The sequence below is a fragment of the Pogona vitticeps genome, chromosome 5 (assembly GCF_051106095.1).
Source record: "Pogona vitticeps strain Pit_001003342236 chromosome 5, PviZW2.1, whole genome shotgun sequence".
Classification (NCBI taxonomy): Eukaryota; Metazoa; Chordata; class Lepidosauria; order Squamata; family Agamidae; genus Pogona; species Pogona vitticeps.
Genome location: NC_135787.1, coordinates 155,974,894 through 155,992,482, shown reverse-complemented (window position 1 = coordinate 155,992,482; position 17,589 = coordinate 155,974,894). Strand labels below are relative to the sequence as shown.

The following is a 17,589-nucleotide window of genomic DNA, read 5'->3' as shown; positions in this document are numbered from 1 at the left end:
TTTTCTTGTTTGAACCTGGTAATTTTGAGCACAGGAGTAAAGCTGGACTCTTGTGCAGCAGTGCCCTCTGGTGGTTCACATGACAATGCAGCAACAACAGTGACATTTCCTACCTGTGGCCAGGTGCCCTGAAGTCATGTTATTTCCTATTTTCATTTCATCTTTCATCTCATTAGTTAAGGGGTGTGCATGGCTTCCCCTCTTTCATATTCTATCCTCACAAATAAACCGTGTCAGGCTAAGAGCATGCCTTGCCCAAGGTCACCCACTGAATTTCACTGCTCAGTGGAGACTGGAATTGGGATTTCCCATTACCCAGTGCCATGCTCTAACCACAACATTACTGTTGCTATACAGTCCACATCACTGCCATGCCAAATGGGGCTGGTGGGAGCTGTAATCATGTAACAGTTGCCTAATATGCAGTTAAAATGATGATGATAACCACTGGCAGCAATGTTGCCATCTGCCTTTGCTGTAATACCAGGCATTTGCAGCTACTAATGCAACATTTGGTAAGATCTGCTTGTACGGCAGAGCCAAATATATTGTTATTTAAAATACTTACATACTACACTTCTCACACTGTTCAAAGCATTGACACTATAAATAAACTACAATTCAGATCAGCAAAGCTGGGGTCATAACTGAATGAAACTTGTCACAGCGCATTTTAGCACAAACTAATGGCAGTGCATTATGAAAGACAATCTGGAAATCCCACCTGTACTGCAGGTATCTCCACTGGGGAAGACAAGACTCAACATCACCAACAAGCAACAAAATGGCTGCTGTTCTTCATGTGTTCTCCCCATTCCAGATTTATTATTAACTTTTTCTCTACTGTTTGTTTTCAGCTCTGACATATTTCTCTCTTATGTCAATATATAGCATAAGTTTTGGTGACTAGACAGCCAAATTAGTCTGGTCTGGGTTGGGTTAGACATGCTAAACAGGGTTATTTTGAGATGTAGTATGTCATATGGGGTGATCTTCACATCTACATTCAAGGATTGTCTCCCCTGTACCTCAAGTGAACCTATTTGGCCTCTTTTCCCCTTTAAAGGGAAATGAAAGGGAAAAGGAAAACAACAATACTAGTTGGGGATGGTGGGAATACAAGCCAACATACCTGTAGCACTGGAAGAAAAAAAAAAAGACAAGATATTTACACTTTAAAAAACAACCATCAGCCCAAAGCATCTCTATTTAGAAGGGCTGCAAGACTTACCTAGATCAACCTCAACACCTGTGTATAACAGAAAAAAGGATCTGTGGAGTTTAAAGTGCCTATCAAGAGTTGTTTATCTCTTAGCTATTATGTATCTGCAAACTTGTTTCACTTTGACAAGATAAATTGCAGAGATGGTATAGAGCAGAGGTCTACTGAATGTTACCCACAAGCAGAAATAGCACTTAGAGGAGGAGGATATTTAAGTTTGAGGCTCCCTTATGATACTATTTTTGTATCCAACTTTCCAATAAATGCAATAAATGGAATTATATTAGGCAGACAATATATGAGAAAGAAGACTGTAATATATCACCAGATAATTTATCAGTCTTACTCATGTAAATTAAGGGACGTGGTGGTGCTGTGTGTTAAACTGCAGAAGCCTCTGTGCTGCAAGGTCAGAAGACCAGCCGTCATAAGATCGAATCCACGCGACGGAGTAAGCTCTCGTCGCTTGTCCCAGCTCCTGCCAACCTAGCAGTTCGAAAGCATGCAAAAATGCAAGTAGATAAATAGGTACTACCACGGTGGGAAAGTAACAGCGTTCCATGTCTAGTCGCACTGGCCACATGACAATGGAAACTGTCTTTGGACAAACGCTGTGTCTATGGCTTGGAAACGGGGATGAGCACTGCACCCTAGAGTTGGACACGGCTGGACTAAATGTCAAGGGGAACCTTTACCTTACTCACGTAAATTACAATAGCTACAGCTCTACTATGACTTTTCAACAATCTGCATTTTTACCTGTTGGAAACTATGCTAGTTAATAGAATTGATGAGTAAATTAGTCCTAGAAATACAGTTTGACCAGAGCTGGTTCAAGTGCCAGGCACAAGAAGAAACCTCCAGGAGCAGGTATTAATTTGTAATCCTGATTGCCACAAGTAGCTTAATATTTCTTCACAGATCATCCTGTTTCACTTACTTAATGTCAGCCTCTTAGAAACTTAAGGTACTCAGTTCTGCGTACTACACATTTCTCTCTTAACCTGCTGTCACTATAAAAATGCCTTCCATTTCAATTCCATTTTTAACATGACACTCTCTCAGCTGCAGCTTTGCTTTGTTTTCCTTAGCCTAATAGTTCATAGACCTGTTTGCCAAAATCTTTATGTATCAAGCTGAAAATGGCAAATCAATTACTACATGCAAATAAATTAAACCACAAAGTAAATTTTTATTAGAAAATCACTTTAATGAAGATAAAGCAAACATACATGTTTGCGGAACCACATATGTTGGGAGCTATTGACCATGGGTAGTAGAAACGTGAAATCATCTAAATAAAAACCAGATACCTGATCTCAAAACACATTAATATGATACTTATTGTTTAAAATGCCAGTCAAAGTGTTTCAACCTATTAATTTTTTGAGGCCGCCTTCAGAGAGCTGTAAAAATGGTCACCAATACATTAGATGGAGGCTCTGAAAGAAATTTCTGCGAATGTTTATTTAAGGAACTATGTAGAGTCAGTCCTTATATTATAGTATAGAAGTATTTGAACCAACACAACATCTTATCATTTTTATATAACTTTTTAATTACCTGAATAAGCCCTTTATGCATTAACAGGCTGAAATGTCTTCAGCATTTTAAACAACAAACTTCATTTTAGGGTCCTGAGATGCATTTCTCTTATACATTACTGATCTTCCATGACTGCAAAGATGACATTCAAACATCACATTCACCTGTCTTTGGGGGTATTAGTTTTCTTGCGTCTAGTGTGGTACCTAGAAGTAAAAACAACAAAGATATAGAATTTCATTAAATATCTATGTGTTGCTGCAGGTTTATTTAAATACTTTTTTAACAGAATAGGGTCTAAATCTAATTGCTAATCCCAGTTAGAGCAGAACCATTTAATTAACATGAGTTAAGTGAACTTTCGTATGTCCCATTGATCTGTGGGACGACTCTAATTGAGAAATTGCAATTGCACTGATGCATTATGTATCTTTGTACTACAGTTATTCTTTACATTCTCTTCTTTATGTATGTTTTTGTGTGTTATTTTAAAAATGAAATATCTAAAGAGTTTTTACTTATCTCAATTATTTAAGAATTCCATATAGATCTAATGAAACTTTGTGTATGCATCAGACCAGAATTCCTAGTACTGTCTTGGCACAAAGGCAAGTCGAGCTTTCAGCAGCAAACTAATCTTTTTTTATTTTGGGATTGTGGAATGATGCTGGAAACATGGCTAGGGATTGGTACTCAACAAAATACATCTGATAATGTTGCCATGTTAGCCAAAGGCAACAAGATTTCTCTGGAAATCCTACTCCCTGTTCTAGGCAAAAGACGAGATAAGATTCTACAAGTCCTTCTTTAGGCCTCTACCTCTCTTGCTAGTTGTGTTTAAAAATATCCTGAAAAAGGCTTTTGTGTCTAGGGTATGCTGCACTTACAGTAAATAAGCTGTGGAACTAAATTGCTGAGAGCTCATGGCATACTACAGGCATTGTTCATAAATGGCCTCATGAGTAGCATGGAACACAAGTAAAATCATTACAGGCAATAAAAAATAAGAATCTGTGTTGTGTACAGACTTCTGTAAATGTGTCTAAGGTCTTCGTAGTAAATCAGACTAGATACCTCTAGCCTAGTGCTAGTTGAATATTAAGACTGATTAATTATACCATCATTTCTATAGTTAACATCCTGTACCTATCCATAAAAACTGATAAACGGTTTAGGGCCTCGATACTTGGCGGAACGCTTACTCCCACCCAGTTCTACCCGTGTCACCCGAGCGAGTCAGGAGGTGAGGCTGAGGAGCCTGACGCCGAGGGAGGCCCGGAAGGAAAAGACAAGAAACCGGGCCTTCTCGGCGGTGGCTCCTCGCCTCTGGAACAACTTACCTCCTGACATTCGCGCAGCTCCCTCGCTGGGTATTTTCAAGAAACAACTGAAAACATGGATGTTTAGGCAGGCCTTCCCCCTTTCTACCTAACACTTTCTTTTTCTGTTATAATATATCCCGTTTCTCGCCATCTTTGGGAAAAAAAAATTTTTTTTTATTCTATCTTAATTTATGTAAATTATTATTTGTGATGTGTTTTGTTATATGTTTCTTTTTTAAATGCATGTTGTAAGCCGCCTAGAGTGGTCACAATTGACTAGATAGGCGGGGTATAAATGAAATAAATAAATAAATAAATAAATAAATAAATAAATAAATAAATAAATAAGGAGGAAATTAATCTGGGATGTTCTGTCTGTTTTCATTTCTTGCTAATTTGCTATTACCCAGTTTTCAGTGGTAGCCTCCCGCTCCCCAACTGCAAGCAGAAGGGCTTTTTGAAGAAATAATTTCATGAAAGCATGGGAGAAAGTCTCATGAATAGAAAGCAAAAGAACATGAGAAACAGCAACAGAAAGGGGGGGGGAAGAGAGCAGGTGAGTAACAAGCATGTCGGCCTAGAAGGAAAATACTGTGCTGCCATATCACCCTGGGCACACGAGTTTGAAAGCTAAGCAGTCAATCAGTTATTGTTCAGATGGGCAATAACCAGGAATAACAGAGGTGTCCCCAGGTAGGAAAGTGTTCTGCATAACCCTAAAGATCCACTGTTCGTCAAGGCGGACAGTATTAGCTTAGATGTTTCATTGGTCTGTTTCAGTATAAAGAGCGTCCTATTAAACCTGAAAACAATCAGACCCAAAACAGGTGTATTCCCATCACCATCATGTATTTTTCCTCTTCCCTCTCAAGCTCTTTCATGTCTTGAAGGTTGTAAATGTAAGGGCAGGGATTGCAAGCCATTCCTGGAATTGTTTTCTGGTTGAGAAATGGTGATTCTTTAAATCATAATTTCCATAACCAACTTCTCACCCAAGGAATACTCTCAGAATACTTACTGTCCCACAGGATACCAGTGATGCTTTGTTGTGTAAAACATTTTACTAAGCTGTTCAATGGTAGGACCCATATTGTTTTTGGACTCTTCTCCTTCCAGTCTTGATTTCAGCACCTGATCATGTGTTTCTTCTTTAAAGTTCACTGGATCTCTTTGTGGAATGGGCTGCCAAAGAATAACACCCATCCCAAATTATAAAAGAGAGAATTTTTTAAAGGTTACTTTTTTGGATTATACTTCCCCAAATTTCCCAGCCAATTATAAAAAGGCACCAGGGAAATAAGATCAAATACAAGAAACAGACTGACTCCCTTAAAGGAACCCACAGGTTTGAGTTTGCAAGAGTGAAGCAGGCCTGTTGAGTACAGGACATGTTGGAGGCTGCTCACTCATAAGGTTGCCTTAAGTAAGTCAAGAACAACTTTACAGCACATATAAAGTTGTTTTTGACTTAAGGCAACCTTAAGTCAAAAACGAACCTCAAAAGAGGAACTCTTTCAATCTCTGGCAGGAAGAAAGAAGCAGAAATATTAAGAATGTTAAAAGACCTCTGCTAAGACAAACTCATCTCACTCAACATCCTGTTTTCAACAGTGACCAGCCACAGATTTCCTGCAGGTTCACCAGAAGGGCATGACAGCAATGTCCCCCACTCATTGCTTTACAAACTCTGGCATTGAGAGACATAATTGCACTAGATCTGGATTTAGGTGTACATTACTGGGCTGTAAATTTGTGCTGAATGGGGTGAGTTATGGGGTAGGAGGATCCCCAAAATTAGATGACGGCACCTTCTGTGAACAGAACTGTGGTGACAAAAAATTCTGATGGATTTTCAGGGCTCTATTTACTCCTCTCATTTAGCAAGGTGCCTACATCCTGTGTGCAGCATCTTCAGGAGGTTACAGTGGATTCTGTGAAAACGAGGAAGCCTCCCTGAGATAGGGCAATGCTTTGAAACCTAGAAGTCATCTGGCCATCTAGTAATGCAGTGTGGTGAGTATTGCATGCCAAAAAATGACCAGTTCATGGTCAAGCCCATTTGTATCCTGCTCTTTCTCCTGTGTCTGCTTTGCTCTCTATGGCAGGAAAGTCTTCCCCATTTCAACCCAAGCTACTCCTTTCACCTACATTAAGCTCTGTTTGACCTACACCACAGAATGTTGCCTGTACAGTGGTGCCCCGCTTTACAATTACCCCGCATTACGATGAATCCGCTTCACGACGACGCTTTTGCGATCGCAAAACAATGGTCTAAATAGGGTTTTTTCGCTTTGCGATGATCGTTTCCCTGCTTCGGGAACCGATTCTTTGCAAAACGATTATTTTAACAGCTGATCGGCGGTTTCAAAATGGCCACCGGGTAATTAAAATGGCTCCCTGCTGTGTTTAGGAACGGATTCCTCGCTATACAGGCACCAAAAATGGCCGCCGTATGGAGGATCTTCGCTGGACGGTGAGTTTTTAGCCCACTGGAACACATTGAACGGTTTTCAATGTGTTTCAATAGGCTTTTTATTTTCGCTTTACGATGTTTTCGCTTAACAGTGATTTTCCTGGAACGGATTATCGCTGTTAAGCGAGGCACCACTGTACTTAAACACCTGCTTTTGTCCATACTTCCACCAGCATCAAACTCCTTGAAGTCCTCATCTTCATTACTCCTTGTGAATTTCTGGTATCTTCTCATCCCTCTAATGCTCACTCAGATTAAAAGTGAGCATGGGTCTCTTTCATTGGATCAAGGAAAACAATCTGCTTAAGCAAATCTTTGTCTGACATATGGAAATACATTAAAAGATGGGTATAATCGGAATATGTTGTTTGCTGTTGCAGAAAAGATAGGAAGGTAAAATGATGTATAAAATATTGACTGAGACCAAGATGGCAGACTGATTCTAAACAAGCTGCATATGTTGCCTTCTCAGTGAGGAAAACGACAGTTTTAACAACGCTAGTAAGACAAAATTAATTTCAAGAAGGGCTCTGTGTATCTTTTAAATCACATTCATACTAACAGGTAACTCCAAAGAATATATATAACACAATGACTTGCATTCATCAGCTGAGATTGTCAGGAAAATTTTTTCCAGCTTTACTCACTTGTGTGTGCTCATATGGAATATCCACTGAAGGGTGATGCATAACGATCGTCTTCCCATTTGATGTCAAAGCAAGTTCTACTTTGCTAAAAAATAAAACACTCATTTATATTTTGTGCTGTTTTGAGGGGATGGCACTGGCATTTTCTTTTAAGTTAAATTGCTGACATAACAAAATAGAAATATTTGAAAAATCCAGAAAAAATGTCTCAAACAGAAGCTATACAATATTTCTTGACATTTCTTTCATATGATTAAATATTGTTCCAATAGATTAATGGTATCTAGCATTCTCTGTATTCTTTAAATGTGTAATCTCTTATCACATGGACTTCACAGCTAGCTCTTATTGCTGCATAAATATCTGTTCCCAGTACTTTGCAACCTCAAGTACTATGGCTCTTACTGCTGCATAAATATCTGTTCCCAGTAGAGTACTTTACAATCTCAAGTACTATGATCTACAAAATGATCGTGATTTCTGGGAATATTCTTTGAATAGAATTTTGGACTGTAAAGAGCAATACTTTTCCTATTAATTCTTCAAACAGTCATAATAGATTTTGAGATTTAATATTCAGTTGTTGGAGAAAGTAAGTTTAATTAGCAGGTGAAGAGCATTGAGATTCTTCTTATGTAACAAACAGGTCTTCACATACAGTATATTTATTATTTATATTATTATACAGCACATAGGAACACATGTAACTTTCTATTTGCCTAAGTACTATCTAAAGTGACTGGTAGCAGCTTTCCAGGATCTAAGATAAAGGTCTTTCACAAGTATTTACACTTATACCCTTTTAGCTAGAGATACCACAGATTGAACCTGAGGCTTGTATTTCAAGGTTGTACTTTGCCAGCAAGGCACAGGCTTTCTAACTCTCCTGGAAATGCTCATGCACTTGTTGAAGAGATTATAATATTATGAATGTATCATCTGCATCCATGTGAAGAATAACTGCATTAAGTGTGGTATTAATTTCAGTGCACAAAAGATATACTGCTGGGCTCCTAGCCACAAAAGGGGAATGCCAATGGGAAGCCATTATTGTGATTCAACAGCACAAAAGCCAACATGACTCAAATCACTGCTCTAGGCTTAAATAGGAAAACTGTATAGTTATTCAACAGTAAAACAATTATTTTAAAAGTCTCTTCTGAAAGTATCTGAATAGTTGCTGTTTTTTCATGACCTGCATGCACCAGGATCAGACATTTTAGTCCTCCTGAGGCATATTCCACTGCAGATCTGCACAAATGAGATCTACAATTTAGACATACTAAAACCTTGTTTATAATTCTTCAGGTGATCATTGTTCCTAAGCTTCAACCATCCGCTATATAGAAGTATTTTACTTTTTAAAAAACAAACACTAAAATGGCTAGACTGCAACTCTCACTAGCTTTAGCTAGCATAGCCAATGGTGAGGAATCCTGAAAAGTGCACTCCCGGAAACATTTTGAGTGTCAGAGATGAATGATTCAAATGTAAGTACTGTACTCTACAAGTAAATCAATGCAATGGATAATTTTCTTAATTCTAACACAAAGCAGCCATTCTAATGCCCAGCTTTTGGTGTTAAATCACAACGGCTTAATACATACCAGTTATAGTCATCAGGAAGAGCTGAATATGTAGATTTTGAGCAAGTACAAGACACAGTTGAATCTGGAAATAGTAAGAATGGAAGAATTTTCAGCATAACCCAGTGATATGCGAGATTTCTTCTTAACACAGTGGGCATAAAATCGAAACAATCATCCAAACCCATGTTTTAAATCTAGGAAGTAATGCACATATTTGTTCTGAAGGGAACTCCCTTGGGGCAAGGCAAAAGTGTCACAGTTTTGAAAGATGAGGTGGACCGAGTTCTCTTTCCAGCAGCCACTTACAAACTGTTGTCCTCCTACAACATCTGGCATGCCAGCTGAGGAATGACAAACTGTAATTTGATGCACCTAGAGGGCATGAGGTTACAGGAATCTGCTCTCAAGACTGCAGGAAGGAACAGCTTGGTGTGTGTTTGTGTGTTCTGACTCAGTGGTTCTTAACGTGGGCAATAATGCCCCCCAGGGGGCGATTTCATTTTTCAGGGGGGCGGTAGAACGAAAAGGGGCGGTGTGGGGGCAAAAGAACAGAAGGGGGGCGGTAGGGGGGCGCTGGAGCAAGCCAAACCTGTGAAGGCAACTGCAGCCGCAGTGCTGGCAGTAGATCCGGTGCTGCTGCTGCCGCCAGATGATCCAGCTCTTTCTACCTGCCACGTCTCGCCTTTCTCCTTTAGGGGAGCATTGAGTGTGGATCAAGTGGAAGGAAAGTGTCTCTTGGGTCCTCAGCCTCGCCCTGTGAAGCGCTGCCTCGCACCCGGGTGGGGAGGGAGGGTAGGTAGGTAGGTAGGTAAGATATCATCACCTCAGGGAGGGGGGCGATGATAACTTCCTCAATGGCTCAGGGGGGCATTTCTTTCAAAAAGGTTAAGAACCACTGTTCTGACTGATAGTAAAAAAATGTCCCCACCCCCACCTAACCTCTCCTTCTGCACTGGGGGCTACACTGCAGAGCCACAACCTGTTAAGTTGCTGATGGGGAAAGCAAGTACAGGGCTTCTGTTTGTCATCTTCTTAGCCTTTCTTCTTCAGCTGGTAAGCCTTCTCAATCAGCCCTCAAAATGAGGGGCAGGGCGAGAAAGGAAGCAAACCTCCACGAAAGTTGGCTCTTCCTTTCTATGCCAAGCTACTCAGGACTGTGGTCTGTTTTGTGCACAAAGCAGGCTCTTGCTGCATGAAGAGAATGCTGGAAAAACCCAAGCACTCGGGTTTTAGGAATCTCTGAAGGGTATCTTACAACTTAAAGGCTCCTGCTCCTTTGCAAAAACAACAGGCATTTTAGTAGTTTGTGCTGCTATACTGAATCGGACCTCAGGTCCCTCTAGTCTGGCACTGTCTGCTTTGACTAGTGGCAACAGCTTTCCAGAGCCTGAGGCAGGAATATTTCCAGGTGCTACCTGGAGATCTTTGGCATTTGCTGATGGTATCCAATCAAAGTACTAACCAGGTCCAGCTCAGCTTAGCTATGAGATCAATGAGTCTCATATGGCAGTAAAAATGGACAAACACAACTTCTGCAGTACTTACTAGACAGAAGACTTTGCCTGGTGAAAGATGCCAAACGTATCCATGAAGTACTAGACGAAAGAGCCCTTCTTGATGTTATAGCCATATTGACAAAAAAAGCAGCAGTCATTTCAAAGTAGCATTTAGAGGGAACCTGAGTACCTCAGTCCTGGTTTCATCACTGTTTGGGAGCCAAAGGTTTGTCAGTGCATTAGCCAAAAGATATTAAACAAGTTTACAGATCATAAGTCAACTTGAATGCTTCATTACTAATATTCAGCTAAGACAAATTCTCTACTTTGCAATTTCCCTGAGAAGTTATTAATTTAACTGTACCGACGGAAAGTTCTTCTCAGTCTTCACACTAAGAAGATACCAAAATATTTATGAACCATATTTGTGTGTGTTTGTGTGCTCTTGAGCATACAAACAGGAATATGAGGGGGTGCTGACAAGTATTGAGCCTTTCCTAGAAAAATTTGAGGGGGTGCTGACAAGTTTTGAGCCTTTCCCAGAAAAAATTGAACGTGGAAGCTATAACTTGCAGGGTGTATTGGCCAATTTGTCTGTAGTCAACGGTGCAAAAATCAACTACCTATGATTTTAACTTATCCTTCACGTTCAGGTCCAAAGTGAACATGACAGCACCTACAGAAAAGTTCAATGTGGAAGAGCATAGGACCATAATCAAGTTCCTGTTTCTCCAAGGGAAAGGTGCAAAGGACAGCCATGATGAAATGTCACAAACTATGGGTGACAGTGGTTCTTCATATGAAACAGCTAAACGTTGGGTTGTCAATTTTAAAACTGGCCATTTCCATGTTGAAAGCGAGAAACCCAGTGGAAGGCCTGTTTCTGTCTCTGTGGCTGCAAATGTGAAAGCCATCCATGACATGATCATGGAGGACCGCTGACTATCATCCAAAAGTATTCCTATATATCTGAGAATATCACGTGAGAGTTGTGCCATTATCCACAATGACCTGGAAATGAGAAAGCTGGCAGCAAAGTGGATCCCCAAACTTTTGACAACTGAACAAAAGAGGAAACGTGTGGAGTCATTGGCGGGTGTTTTGGAAGATTTTGCAAGAAATGAGTCAGATTTCCTGGGCAAACTGGTAACTGGTGATGAGACATGGATCTACTGCTATGATCCTGAGACAAAGGAACAGTCTCAGGAATGGAAGCACAGTGGTTCCCCCAGGCCAAAGAAGTTCCGAGTGCAAAGGTCGGGGCAGAAGCAAATGGCAACAGTTTTTTGGGATAAGAAGGGAGTTCTGCTGGTGGGCTATCTCCAACAGGGTTCAACCATCAATGCAAAATATTACTGTGCTTTATTGACAAAGGTGAGGCAAAACATCAAGGATAAACATTGAGGAAAGCTCTCCAAAGGTGTCATCCTGTTTCATGACAATGCCTCGTCACATACTGCAGGTGAAACAATGGCAAAACTGATGTCCTTAGGCTTTCAAGTGATGTCCCATCCACCATATTCTCCCAATCTGGCTCCTTCTGACTATTATCTGTTCCCCAAACTCAAAAAACACCTAAAGGGACACCGATTTGGGACTGCTCTGGAGGCAACTAATGCTGCAAATGAGTGGTTACACCAGCAGTCGGAAGAATTTTATTTGCAGGGACTTAAGAAGCTGCAGGACAGATGTCACAAGTGGATTGACATCCTGGGGGAATATGTAGAATAGTGTGGCAGTCACAGCTTCCTAGCTCAATTTTTTCTGGGAAAGGCTCAGTACTTATCAGCACCCCCTCATAACTCAGAGGAGAGGATGATCTAACAGATAGTAAAAAATTGTTCCTCTTGATTCCCAACCAGATATGAGAGCTATTTTTTCCAGATTCCCTATTTGATGCCAGCTGTTCTTTCTCCTTCCACCATTCACTTAAAATATTTCTATCTTACATTTCTAGGTTGAGTAGAAAGGGCACCTTTATACAGATACAGATTAAAATAAATGCAGTAATAGAAAAATGAAATATTAGGTAGACAGTAGGGCAACTGCTGAGCAGTAATCAAATTGCTTCATATATATACAGTGCTGCCTCGCTTGACGACGTTAATTCATTCCAGCGAAATCGCTGTAGTGAAAACGTCATCAAACAAAACTAAAAAACCCATTGAAACACATTGAAAACCCCTCAATGCATTCCAATGGGCTTAAAACTCACCGTCCAGCGAAGATCCTCCATGGGGCAGCCATTTTTGGGTGCCTGTAAAGCGAAAAATGGCTCCTAAACATAGCGGGGAGCCATTTTGTACACCCGACGGCCATTTTGAAAACCCGGGAACTGATTATCGCAAAGCGGGAAACCCCATTCAAACCATCATTTTGCAATCGCAAAAGCAAGCGCAAAAACCTGTCAAGCGGATTTGTCATCAAACGGGGCAACTGTAAAGCGGAGCATGACTCTAGTCCTTCACAAATACAACTCATTGAATCTTGCACAAAAAGAAAGCAGAATAGATGCAAAACATATTTCATCCTGGTCTGCTTCTAGCCTTCTAAACATCTAAGGAGCCTTCCCAAGCCCAGCATCCTCCAGATGTTTTAAACTACAACTCCCATCATCCCCACCCAGCATAGCCAATGGATATTCTGGTTAGATCTGATGATAACTGAAGTCAACAATCTGGAGGATGCTATGGCAGGGAAGGATGCTCTTGAACATCTTGCTCTAAAGCAGGAGATTAGGAACTGCTTGTACAAATACATTTCTAGGCAGGATGTATATTTTAGGTAGGTGCCACCTCATTACCCTTTACCAGATCTAAGCAGCCCATCTCAGTTAGTCAGACATTACCAGCCAAAAGTACTACTGTAGATCCCTTGTCCAAGCACCCTGTCTATATCCTTTGGCTGCAAAAGCTGAAATCAGTCAAGTGAAGGGGGTGGGGATGCTAGAGCAATATGCAGTATAGGTACTGCATTCAAAGTATTATCCAAGTCAGAACAAATGTAAGCACATTAATCTGCAAAATGCTTAGCAACTCACACAGTCTGAGGGTTTCCCAAGACCACCGAGACCAAGAGTGAATCAAGCCTCCTTACCAAAATCCGCCACAAGATACTGCTGTTGAGACACAACACAGCAAATTGCTTCAACACCATTATTCATTTACTGTATTAACAATAGTGTTGCAAAATCATTGCATTCAGTCAAGGAGTAAACAAATGCCTTGAATGGGATTTTGAACCAAGTTCACAGCTTCACAACTATTTCTGCATATGGTTTTCATGCTAAGTGTTCCACACAGAGAAAAAGACAGCTAGCTATGGGTTAATCAGATTATAATGATAAAAATAATAGTGAGCAAAAAAAAAAAAAAAAAAAAAAGGCCTAAGCTACACATCATAAACTGAAGGCAAGAGTGGGTTTCTTTTTTTTTTTAAGACCACTAAATTTTTGATTAAATATTATCTACCTGTATAAGACTCAATCAGGCTGGGCACCACAGAACTCTGGATGGGGCACTCCTCCCCCTCATAAAAGATCCAAAATCATGGCTGTGACAGGTTGGGCGCTATAAATTCAAATTAGAGGTGTAGGTTTCAACTTCTTGTGTTGCCCTCTATCTAACAAGACTGGGTGAGATTTTCCAACCAGTATCTGAAACCTCGAGTTTGCAGTACCCATTTTGAAATATTGAACAAATGAACCTGGTACACATATCTGGTCATTCTTTTTTGAAGTTCCCTGGGTTTTTTCTCCTGCACCATCACAGCTCTAAGGCGCCCAGTTTGATGAAAATCTGTACCCTTGCCTTCAGGCTGTGTACAAGAACCAGGACCACAGAACTCATACACTGAAGCTCCTATGTACTTACTTGCCTACAGAGAACAGAAACTGCTTAACTGCTCCATCCTATGCAATTCTGGGCTCTAAAGTTGAATTCTCTGCTGTTATGGGGAGAGTGCTAGGGCTCTCTAGACAAAAATTCTAAGTATCTCACCAACCCCCCCCCCAAAAAAAAAATTACAGATGAAGCCATGATACCAATGTGCTGTAATTCTGTTGTCTGGAGATATTTAAAACTGGCATTTTCAACCAGGCTACATTGCATGTACTGTAAGTTCTTATACAAAGGTGTTCTTTGTGGGATGGCATAACAATCTTTGTCTTGATTAATAGGCCCTACACAACTGATCACAGGCTTCCAATTTTTCCTAAAGATCTATAAAGGTCTATCGGCCTCTTAGAAAGGTGTTTAACCACCAGACTTTCTAACCTAACATTCTCAAACACATTCTGTCCAAGCTAATCTGTGCACAGATGCACACTTTTAGACCTGATCCAAAGTCTCCCAAGAGCATATCTGCTGATCCAGTTATTTTTGCGAACATAACATTTACCTTCAGGCAGAAGCGAACACAGATTCTCCAGTCTAAACGGAAAAGCACAAGGCCAGATTCTCAGGTTTAGGACTGCAGAGAACCCTGCTCAAATCTCCCCCTCAGTTTATAAACTCGCTGGTTGATCTTAAATCCAACTTTGCCCCTCATCCCACCCTACCTTACAAAATTGTTGTGGGATAAAATAGGGACAACCTCGAGTTCCTTGCAGGAAAACAGGCCAGAAATGCAATTTGTATAATAAACTAACAAACATTGCAGTAACTCACATGATTTTTAAACAGACGCCCTGAAAGCATTTCTACTGTATCTCAATCGATTCCGAAACGGTTTTAAGGAGCCTATTTGAGCATGAGATTCCACAGAAATCAAAGGATGGGCACCACGCATTACCACCCCTGATGACTTCCACACTAATGAAATCGTCGCCAGGAACGAAAACGGCGATGTTACTCCCTCCCCAGATAAAAAGGGCTTTCTCCAGATGATTTGACCTGTGGCCTTTACAATCCTTTGCAACAATTAGGGGAACGGGCCGTTAGGCAAGGGATACGCACTCTCCTCCTCCCCCCCCCCCCAAACATGGAAAATTAAAATGTACTCAAGCGCCAAGGAGCCAACGCGCTAACTCGGCTCAGAGTGCGGAGCCCGAACCCCTCGTGGGGAACCGGCCCTTCCTCTCCTCACCCCGCGGGCACCGCCGGACCCAGGCAGCCGGTGGCTTAATTGAGGCCAAGGGGAAATTAAGTAGAGACTCACCAGAAACGAACCCGACGGCCTCCTCGGACGGACCCTTTTCAGAAGCCGTCCTTCTGATGAAAAGGAAGTCGCACACCAACTTCCGGGAGCGGCTGGCGCTCTCACCAAAGAACATTGGGAAATGTAGTCCGAGTAAGACATCCACGCCCTCGCCACCACTTTTATGATCTGTGTAGCGCAGGTTAATGGCATCTTTCCTTCAAGGATGCATGCAATATAGAAGAGACGGAAAGAGAAACATATCCCCATTTCACCTTCTTTTCCCAGAGTTTAGATACGATGCTTTTTTGGGACTACGATCTCCAGCATCTTCGGACAAACACGGCCAATGGATATATTTCTGGGGGCGTTCAAGTGTAAAAAAAAGTAATTTTTCCAGATTGTGTCTTGCTGGCTCTCCTTACTTAGAAAAGGAATATTTTCTTGTTTCAGAAAAAGCTATAGCTTAGTGTCTGAGCACAGATCTTTCCAGACAAGACTGAGAGAGACTGGGAAATCTCTATGGGATTTGCTGTAAATTTGCAAAGATGTATGTTTTTGACAGTGACCTTTCTGCTTAAATTTGTTTGCTAAAGTTAGGAAACTTAGGGTAAACAGAAATGGATTGTTGTGGAAAAGGACTACAAGTACTGTTTGATTGTGCAGACAAATTTTTAGGCTCAGAAGTCCTTTAATTCTAAAAGGTTATGCAGATATTTGCTTACCAAATGAGTAACGTTCAGGTGGGAACAGAGCATCTGCAAACATTAAAGCCAAGTTCTGGACTTTAAAAAGCTGCTTTTCCTCTATTACAACTCCCATAATCCACCATACAGCAAGGTGGGTGATTATAGGAGGTGTCTGCACAAGAAATTTTTCCAGAGCTTTTCTTGGTTCCTCAGTCCCAAAGCTTCCCATAATCTGGCCACATTAAAGATGTTTTCACATTAATTGTGAATCTCTGAATGCAGGCTATAATACAAGGCACTTTTCAGTACTTTGCACTCTGTATACAAAAAATTGTAGCTATAGGTGGGCATGCTTTGGACTGGGGCATATGGAGTCTCTTACATCCCATCCTGGCTTTAGTTCTCTGCCTGCAAGCAAACGCCTGCCATTCATAGCACTTACATGTGTTTTGCACCCGATTTGTTTGATATATTTTGGGGTTTAGCAAAGCAAAGTAGATTCAACAAGGCTGAAAACTGCACTCCACAATGCTACAATAAATGAGCCAATATAAGGCTCTCACAGTGCCTCTTCTTGAAGATGTCTTATCTGAAGCATTGGAAAGGACACCAGTTCAATCTGTGCCACCACTGAGATGTTTTATTTTCTATTTATTTGGCTTTTATACTGTTCATCCGGCTGCCTTTGTCCTTAAAAGGACCCAAGGAGGCTTACATCACTAAAAGATGTATTAAAAATAACAACAGTTAGTACAGAAATACTAAAAAAGACCAAACAGGTACCATACAAAAAAACATAAGTAACACCAAAACACATTCAAAGCAGTAAAGTACGTACAACAATGCATTTAAAAACCCCACTCGGGCAGCCAGTCACTCACAGAAAGCCTGCCTGAAGAGAAAAATCTTCGCCTGCTTGTTTAAGGATTGGGAAAATCTGTCTGATATCCTGAACAGCTGTTCCCAGTCTCAGTAGGCCGGGATGGGCCGCATGGTGGCTGCAGGTGACCTTCCACATTTGACGGCATTACAGCAAAATAAATCGCACTGAAGTTTTAAAACAAGACACATGGGCAAAGTATGTTTTGTTGTAGATGAGAATTATGCTCCAAGAAGTCTCTGGGATGTATAGTTCTCCTGTAAAACAGTATACTGTACTTATCCCCTCCATACCTTCTTTGAATGTGCTATTGTTGGAGTCACAAAATGAGAAGGCTGATGGGCTTTGTGATGATCACCAGATAATTAGGATAGCAAATAGTCTCTTAGAGATAGAAGTTAAGGAGGTAAGCCGCACACAGGGATGTCTGCCAGCAGTGCTCCTGGCGGCCGACTAGTAGAAGAGGAAGAATAACACCAAATGGACTCCCAATGAATTCTGCTCTGCCACCTGGAGGACTGTGCTTTTATTAACCTTACAAGCTTACAGATAGTGGACAGTATAAAGATAGGTTACAGAGTTCAGGTAGG

At 40.9% G+C, this 17,589-nt stretch overlaps 1 protein-coding gene across 4 annotated transcripts; it reads right to left on the bottom strand.

The window, feature by feature from the left end:
• Positions 1 to 2,411: 2,411 nt before the first annotated feature.
• MRPL42 (mitochondrial ribosomal protein L42) lies at positions 2,412 to 15,648 on the bottom strand. Of its 4 annotated transcripts, XM_078394831.1 has the most exons (7): positions 15,452 to 15,499; positions 13,391 to 13,412; positions 10,344 to 10,503; positions 8,817 to 8,880; positions 7,210 to 7,294; positions 5,108 to 5,271; positions 2,412 to 2,973 (listed from the first exon to the last, which is right to left on the bottom strand). In XM_078394831.1, exons 3-7 carry the CDS (start codon positions 10,450 to 10,452, stop codon positions 2,928 to 2,930), a joined length of 468 nt encoding a protein of 155 aa, XP_078250957.1. In that variant the 5' UTR covers positions 10,453 to 10,503; positions 13,391 to 13,412; positions 15,452 to 15,499; the 3' UTR covers positions 2,412 to 2,927. The 4 variants fall into 4 exon arrangements, with proteins under 4 accessions (XP_078250957.1, XP_020671609.3, XP_078250955.1 ...); XM_020815950.3 differs by lacking the exon at positions 13,391 to 13,412 and having other exon boundaries at positions 15,452 to 15,648; XM_078394829.1 differs by lacking the exon at positions 15,452 to 15,499 and having other exon boundaries at positions 13,335 to 13,413.
• Between the last annotated feature and the right edge of the window lie 1,941 nt (positions 15,649 to 17,589).

What these genes read in the sequence shown, in the direction of transcription:
- MRPL42 (XM_020815950.3), bottom strand. Translation starts at nt 10,452, where the DNA reads ATGACTGCTGCTTTTTTTGTCAATATGGCTATAACATCAAGAAGGGCT. An exon ending in TTCCATATGAGCACACACAA is followed by an intron (nt 5,272 to 7,209) that starts GTGAGTAAAGCT and finishes ATTCTTTGGCAG; the next exon opens with CCCATTCCACAAAGAGATCC. An exon ending in CACTGGTATCCTGTGGGACA is followed by an intron (nt 2,974 to 5,107) that starts GTAAGTATTCTG and finishes TTTTACTTCTAG; the next exon opens with GTACCACACTAGACGCAAGA.